Here is an 8,198-nt window from a genome sequence, read left to right on the forward strand (position 1 = left end):
TGTTGTTGGCAACTTTGGAAGCACCATAACGCGGTGGTCTTCCAGGGATTGCCCCCGTCACTTCCCCGTCTGCTGCTGTTGTGTAGAGAAGACGCCGTGCTTTGGCGGGTGCGTCTGCCTGTTGCTCTAAAACAGGCGTCGGAGGCATGGCTTGGCTGCCTGGCAAACACTCCTGCTGCCTGATGCATGCCTGATGCGTGAAGCCTGCCGCCCCCCTCCCCCTCCTCTCTCGCTCCTCCCCGTAAAATGTACTTGTGCATGCTGTTTACCTGGGCATTCTGGCCCCCATATATAGAAATTCAGGTGGGGAAATCTCCCCCCGGTGAAAATTCAAAAAAAAGCGATAACACTATAGTGCTATGTGACGGAACAAACTCTACGAGGACAAAATAAGGGATTCCGTTCCAGAACCGGCATATTATTCAGGAACTTAATTCAGTACTCAGAAGCTGCAAGAGTAGAAGGTATGGAACCTTATGCTAACTTGTGTGGACTCTGATTTTCTGAATCCCACTCACACAACCACCAACGTTGAGCGCCACAACACTATGATCTAACAGCGATTCGTCGAACAAACTAACTACAGGTTCTCCGTATGCTTCAGGGGGACGCCAAAATGTATTTTGCCCCACTATATAGCTGTCCTTCGCTGAATCATTCAAGCAGCTAACTGTCACCGAAGAACACCGCAATTTCCGCCTTCCTGACTGAGGTCACCATGGAAAGGGAATGAACCCGGGCTTGCTGATTCGATCATTTAGTACAACTTATGATAAAAAAATAGTACACACTTTAGCATGAAGTTAATTCCCGGCTGATGATTCGGTCTTATTTTATCTATTGGCCACTACGATTCACCGATGATAAGTATAGCTTTAATATTCTTAACAGGTTGCTTTCATAGCTCAGTTGGTTAGAGCACCCGTTTAGTAAGCGGGAGGTCTTGAGTTCAACTCTCAATGAAAGCATTTCTTTTTCTTTCTGGACTAGTCTCGTCAAAACTTTTCTTTCTGATATATAAGTAAGGGTCCAACTATGTCACATCTCTCACATCTAAGATGATGTCATGTGTTTTGTGATCCTCTTGCTGGCCTATTTTGTTGTTTGTTCTCTAGCCTTTTTTTTTATTGTTTGTTGTCGGGTTAAATACACACGGGCTGCATGGCAACGCCAGCGCTAGCTACACGAGCTAGACCCGGCTCCCAGCCCTCCCACACCGGCCTTGACTTGATTGATACAAGTCTGTGTATACAATGAAAAAGCAGCTCGTATCCTTCACCTTTTTTGCAAAGTGTCCTCCGGTTTGTCCCTAGGTTGACGTCTTTCAGGTCAATTTACCCCATCCGCAAACATGAAAAATGTTTATGATTTTCCTAAATCACAATTTTGAAAAAAAATAATTTGGCAACTTAAAAAATATCAATCAATTTAAAAAATGTTCATGAATTCAAAAAATTCACAATGTTTGAGAAATTAAAAAGTATTCACAAATTGAACAAAAATGTTCGTGAATTAAAATGATTTTCACGAATTTGTTAAATTTTTTTGATTTCCTAAAAATATTCATGGACAAAAGAAATGTTCACGAATTGAAAAAAAAGGTCATGAATTTTAAAAACTACATTGAAACAAAAAAAAATGGTCGAACCTAGTTGCGAGTTGATGTTCGACTTGCAATTGGGTTAAAAAATATCGATGCAAGTTGCGAGTCAAGTGTGGACCTGCAACTGTGGTAAAGAAAAGGATCAATGGCCGAGTTGCATGTCAATGGTGGACTTGAAACTCGGATGGAAAAAATATATTTGAGCCCAGTTGCGAGTTGATGGTTGACTTGCAACTATAGCAAAAAAGGGTCAAACCCAGTGGTGAGTGGATGATTGATCTACAACTGAGACACAAAAAAGTTAGCCCTAGTTGCGAGTCAATGGTGGACTTGCAATTGAGGCAAAAATAAACGAGCCTAGTTGCGAGTCAAAGGGTGGGTTCGCAACTAGGGCAAAAAATGATCAAGTGCCCAGTTGCATGTCAACGGTGAACCTGCAACTGAAAAACAAAATTGTCTACCGAGTTGCGAGTCGATATTGGATATGCGACTGGATAAAAAAGGGTCAAACACAGTTGCAAGTCGATGGTGGACTTGCAATTGGGCCAAAAAAATGTTGGGTCTAGTTGTGAGTCATGGGTGGACATGCAATTGGGTTAAAAAAAGATCAAAGACCCAATTGCATGTCAATGTTGGACTTGCAACTGGGACGGAAAAAGGGTCGGGCGAAGTTGCGAGTCGATAGTTAACTTGCAACTGCAGCAAAATAAGATCAAGGGGCCTAGTTGTGAATTGATGGTTGTCTTGCTACTGGAATAACACAAGGGAAGACCCAGTTGCAAATCGATGGTTGACTTGCAACTCGAACAAAAAATTCAACCACTAATTGCGAGTTGGTGGTAGACTTGCAACTGAGTCGTGTATTTAAAATTTACTTACCAATAAACATGTTTATCAATAGAAAATATGATCAAGTGTCCACTTGAATGTCAAAAAAAATGATGGACTTGTGTTGGAAAAAATGGTCGGGCCTAGTTGCGAGTCGATGATTGACTTGCAACTGCAGAAAAAAAAAGATCAATGGGACAAGTTGGGAATTGATGATTGTCTTGCAACTGGAATAAAAGCAAGGGTGGACAAGTTACGAGTCTATGGTTGACTTACAACTGAAAAAAAACAAGTCAACCCCTAGTTGCGAGTTGGTGGTGTACTTGCAACTAAGGTGCGTATTCACAAATAGTTCATCAATAAAAATGTTTATCAAAAAAATTGATCAAGTGCCCACTTGCATGTCAACGGTGGACTTGGAACTTGAAAAGAAAATTGTCGGGCCAGTTGTGAGTCGATAGTGAATTTGCAACTGGATAAAAAAAGACCGAACCCAGTTGCAAGTCGATCGTAGACTTGCAATCAAGTAAAACAAATTACTGGGTCCAGTTGCAAGTCTTGAGTGGACTTGTAATTGCGGCAAAAAAGATCAAGCACTAGTTGTATGTCAATGGTGGACTTGCAACTGGAACGAAAAAAGGTCGAGCCCAATTACGAGTCGATGATTGACTTGCAACTGCAGCTAAAAAAGATGAAAGGGGCAATTGTGAATCAATGGTTGTGTTGCAGGTAGAATAAAACAAGGTCAGGCCAGTTGCGAGTTAATGGTTGACTTGCAACTAGAACAAAAAAGTCAACCCTAGATTATGAGTCGATGGTGGACTTGCACCTGAGGCGTGTATTCAAAAATTGTTCATCAATAAAAATGTTTATCAAACAAATAAATGACAAAAATAAAAATTAATCATGCATTTTTTAAAATTTAAAATTTAATTAACTTTTGAAAAAATTGAACAACAAAAAATGTTTAATTAACTAAAAAAGATGATGTCCTTATGCAAAAAAGAATACAAAAAAATCTAGTTACACTCTCTCCTCTAGAATGAACCTGCAACAAAATGTACAAGAAGAAAAGGCCCAACAAAAAAAATGGACGCACAACATGAATGGGCCTATATGTGAACAAACAAATAAGATGACACGGGAATACACCGGCCGACGACACAAGATCAAGAGGTTGCGTGAAAAATTACTACAATAAAATCCAACGGACATCACCTTAGATAAGCCATTGATAAACCTGATCAAGATGAGATTTAGCAAATCCTATTTAAAAAAATCATAAATTTCGAACGAACAAATGAGAAAAAAAAGGAACAAGGAACAAGGAAAAGGAAAAGGAAACAGAAAGAAGAGAATGAGACGAATAGTTCTCCATCGAATGCACATACTGTTCACGTTTTTTTTTTGGAACACCGCTCTTCACGTTCTCCCTGTAGCTTATATACATGAAAAAAACAACACAAAACTGAAACAAGGTTGGAAACAGTGACGCGATGGTTAAAGGAGTGGGAGAACGCACAGAAAAACAGGCCAAAAGAAGAGCCCGGACGCAGGGATAGTGGGCCGACAAAAGACCTGACACAGTTCTAAAAAAAAGGACAACGTGTGCAGGACACGTAACGGGCTGAGGAAAAACGCAACGACGTCGCGGACGTGGCCAGGAACCGGAATCAACAGCTCGCACGAATAAACAAGCAACAGTAGATCGGACGGTAAGGGACTTAGATGTGACATAGTATTTCACATCTAGATGTGAAATAGCAAAACTGTATAAGTAAAGATGAAAAACCACGATACCAGATTGAAAAAGCTAAAGTTAAAATTTTGTTCAACACAAAGTCCACTTATATTGTGGAATGACGACACAGTAGTAATTCACAAAAATGCAGGCCTAGATGTTGATCTCAGTGCTTCAAGGCAACCAAGAGACCGCAACATCGCTAGCAATGTGTTGTTAGAAGAGACTGAACTTCGGTATTCAGAAACTGCCAGCGTAGAAACGATGTAATCTAGTGCTAACTTGTTGGATTCATTATGAATTTTTGTCGTAAACAGTCACCTCGGAACCGTAATCATTCAAAAAGAAAAGGCGAGACAGTGTTATGCTCTCGTTACAACTAACAACGGTGCGATTGAACAAATACTATAAGAACCAACTTTGCATTTTTGTGGCTTGTTGAACAGAAGCACGGATTTCCAAACACTATAAGCGCCAACCTTGTGCTAGCTTCGGTTCACTCTGAATTCCACTCACACACAATCACCACAGTTCAGAGCCGCAACACTATGATCTAGCTGAAATTCGTCAAACAAAAACTAATTACAGGTGCCCTGTATGCTTCAGCTTCAGCTTCAGCGGGACACCAAATGTACTTTGCCATACTATGTAGCTATCCTTTGCTAAATCATTCGGACAGCCAACTGTAACCAAAGAAGAGAAGCAACACCAAAATCTGCGAGCCGAGACATCGGGTATAACATTCTGAAGTGGAGTTCAGAAAACTGCAAGTGGAGTCTCAAGAGAATAAACATTCAGTATTTGAGAAACGGCAAACTGTGTGTATCGCAGGCACTCACATGGTAGATTGAGTTCATTCTGAATTTCAGTTATACACAAGTCACCATGGCACATTATCTCTGATCTTAATATGTGGACAAATTGACTGCATATAACAAAAAATCCGGGCACCAACCGTCACTGAAGAACAGAAATAACACCAAAATGTGCTAATCTAAAAAAAAAGAGTGAGTCGAAAAATGGATGTAACATTCTGAGGCAGAGTTTAGAAAACTGCAAGTGAGGCAATCTGGAGTCTGAAGAGACTAAACCGCAACCTGAGAGTATCGCAGGCACTCGCACATGCTAACTTGAGTTATTCTGAACTTTTTTTCGTTATTCACAAATCACCATGGCACAACAGTTCAAAGGCACTGACAAAACAATGCTATGTTCTAACAGGGACACGTCCAACAAAAGACAAAGTATAGATAAGGGATTTCAAGGCCTTGTGTGACCCCCTAATGTACCGTGCCAGCACCAGTATGTAACTATCCTTTTGCTGAATCCTGAACCATTCAGATCGCTAACTGTCACTGAAGAACAGAAACAACATGAAAATTTTGCGTGAAGAGACTGAAATTCAGTATTCAGAAACTACCACCGTAGAACTAATCGGAGCTGATTCTGAATTTTAGTGGCAAACAGTCACCTCGATATACACTGCTTCAGTTTAAAAAATTAATAGTACTCTGCATTCAGAAATCTATGAGCTGAGAAATACATATCGCTAACAATGCAGTGCCTGTCTGAAGAGACTAAAATTCAGTATTGAAACTGACAGCATAGCATGGATGGAATTCAGTGCTAAAAATCACCTCGTGAGCAAAATCAAAACTCAAAACAAACAACACTGTGGTGGTATGCTACATTACAGCGATGTGACAGGAGAAACTTAACTCCGTATTCAGAAACGGCAAGCATAGAAGGGTTATGATAAACTTGAGTTAACTCTGGATTCCACTCACACACAATCAGTATTGCACCACAGTTCAAAGCCACACCAATTCGGACAAAAACTAGATACAGAATCACAGATAAGGGATTCCAAGGTATGTGAGCTTCAGAGAAGAGGAACACCAAATGTACTCTGATCCACTATGCAGCTATCCCCTTTGCTGAATCCTGAATCGCTCAGACCGCTCACTGTCAGTGAAGAACAGAAAGATCAACAAAAATTACCTTGTCAAAGATGCATGAGAAACTGAGAATTGAGAAGTAGGGCAACAATTACCTTGTCCTGGTTCTCTCCGGAGGGAGCAGCCTCGCTGCTATGACCGACGATGTAGAACAGCACGCAGGACGCCACGCTGAGCGCAAGAGAAGCGCCGAGAACGGCGAGGATGCCGTAGAGCCTCCTGGTCCCGCTCCCCTCGGGCTCTCCTGGCGCCGCCGGGGATGGCGACGATGCGCCGCCGCACGAGGCTCCGAGGCGGCTGATCGCGGCGCGTAGGCCGCAGGCGCGGGCGGCGTGGCGGCTCGCGTCCCTGATCCTGAAGCTCTCGATGCCGCGCGGGCGCTCGGGCTGGCCCGCGTCCTCCGCCGTGACGTCCCTCACCCAATCCGAAGCCGAGGAGCCGCGGGCCATAGTAGACGAGAGGAACCTGTCGAGGACGATGTTGCCCCGGCGAGCTTTGGCGCCGGCCATAGCTGCCGCCTCCTCCGGGATGAAGTGCTCGGGCCGGGGCTGCTTCCTGCCTCGAGCAGGGGGAGCTGGGTCGCCTGCGGCCGGTGCGCCCGCCGAAGTTGAAGCCCCCGCGGAGGCGATGCGCTTCGGGGAGTATTGCTTCCTGCTTCGCGACGGCAGGCGGCGATTGGTGTCGGGCGGCGAGGCGTGCGCGATCGCCACCGTGGCGCCGGGCGCTGACAGATTACTCCGTTCAGTGAGTACAGATGAATCATCAAGATCAAGAACGCAACCAAGAACTGAATGCTTCGGATTGTTGATCGATCTTACCGGCCATCGCAGAGAAGTCCGAAGACGACGACGCGCCAAGAACAGGCGACTCGGAACCGGCACCGTCGGGAGCTCCCACGGCGACGAACTTCGTCGGCCCGGCCTGCTTCCTTGACCGTGCGCGGAGGGAGTTGTACGGCGGCGTCGCGTCGGCAGCCGCTGATCGGAACTCTGACGAATTCGCCACAAGATGAATCAAGATTCAAGAACGGACGCGCCGCAGCCTTTAGTTCAGGCAATCGGTAAACACATGCCGGTGTTTGGAAATCTTACCGAAGTGAGTCTCCATAGGGTCCTCGAACGCCTCGCGGTCTTCGCCCTTGATGTTGGCAGACGCGGCCGCGGCCTCATCGGACTCCGGCGAAGGTTCCTGCGCCAAAGAAAGAACCAACAAGAACGTCAAGAAACAGAGCATTCCGCTCTTTCGGTCGCCCGCCGCTCCGAACCACCATCGATCAATCACCTCAAGATCCTGCTTCTTGGCGCCCTCCGACGCGGCGGCGCCGACGGGATTGTGCGTCTCGGGGACGCGCTCCTGTTCGCCCTCCTTGGCGCCGGCGAGAGCCGCCGACGGAGCGGGATCCTCCCCGCCCTGCTCCGTCTGCCCCTCGAGCGGATCAACAGCCGCGCGCTCGTATTGCTCCATGGGGATCGAGTTCTTGGCGTGGACGAAGATGAGGGAAGGCGAGGGGAGGAGGAGGAGGGAAGGCGGTTGTTCGAACTTTGAAAGAAGGCGGGGGCAGGCAGATGGTGGGGGCGAAGCCAAGGGCGCGAGCGGTTATGACTTATGAGCAGTTCCTCTCCGGTGTTGAGGCCCGGGTGTTCACGGGATCGGATGGTGGGCCCTGCTCTTCGCTTTCCTTGAGATCCGTTCGAGTGCAAATGTTGCATACTAACAACGTTTTCTCATGTTCAAAACAAAAGAAAAAAGTAAAAAAAAAACAGAAGCTAACAACTTGACTTTTCATACATTTTTGGCCAGCACTCTGCTCCGGCGCGCCGGCTGAATTTTCGGCCGGTCCGGCCGCAGCCGTTCAATCTGGGCTCTAATAGCCGTCAGATCTGGCTTCTTATCCTTCTTTGACTTCATCTTCAACCTCCGTCCCCACAAGCCTCCGCCACGCACGCCTCCGTCCTCTTGCCCCGCGAGCACCCGCGTCCTCTCCCTGTCGTCGCTGCTCGTCGCAGCATCCCACTTCCTCTCCCCTTGTCGTTCGCCGCTCGTCGCCGTCGACGCTCGTGCGTGCAGA

General features: G+C 45.9%; 1 protein-coding gene and 1 non-coding gene across 2 annotated transcripts; one reads left to right on the forward strand and one right to left on the reverse strand.

Annotated features, from left to right (window-relative positions):
- The first annotated feature begins 894 nt into the window (after window positions 1-894).
- TRNAT-AGU (transfer RNA threonine (anticodon AGU)) lies at window positions 895-968 on the forward strand. Its single transcript has one exon. It is a non-coding gene; the product is annotated as a tRNA-Thr (tRNA).
- A 4,638-nt stretch (window positions 969-5,606) lies between these two features.
- Window positions 5,607-7,686, reverse strand: LOC125546508 (uncharacterized). The gene is made up of 5 exons (XM_087516482.1): window positions 7,412-7,686; window positions 7,222-7,318; window positions 6,949-7,119; window positions 6,226-6,854; window positions 5,607-6,137 (listed from the first exon to the last, which is right to left on the reverse strand). The coding sequence occupies exons 1-5, from the start codon at window positions 7,592-7,594 to the stop codon at window positions 6,135-6,137; spliced, it is 1,083 nt and encodes a 360-aa protein (XP_087372608.1). The 5' UTR covers window positions 7,595-7,686; the 3' UTR covers window positions 5,607-6,134.
- Window positions 7,687-8,198: the final 512 nt, after the last annotated feature.

The sequence above is a fragment of the Triticum urartu genome, chromosome 3A (genome assembly GCF_056163025.1).
Source record: "Triticum urartu cultivar PI428250 chromosome 3A, HENAU_Tu73, whole genome shotgun sequence".
Lineage (NCBI taxonomy): Eukaryota > Viridiplantae > Streptophyta > Magnoliopsida > Poales > Poaceae > Triticum > Triticum urartu.

Coding starts and splice junctions, on each gene's coding strand:
- LOC125546508 (XM_087516482.1), bottom strand. CDS start 7,594: ATGGAGCAATACGAGCGCGCGGCTGTTGATCCGCTCGAGGGGCAGACG. Junction 7,319..7,411: donor CCAAGAAGCAGGATCTTGAG/GTGATTGATCGA, acceptor TCTTTGGCGCAG/GAACCTTCGCCGGAGTCCGA. Junction 7,120..7,221: donor CCCTATGGAGACTCACTTCG/GTAAGATTTCCA, acceptor CGAATTCGTCAG/AGTTCCGATCAGCGGCTGCC.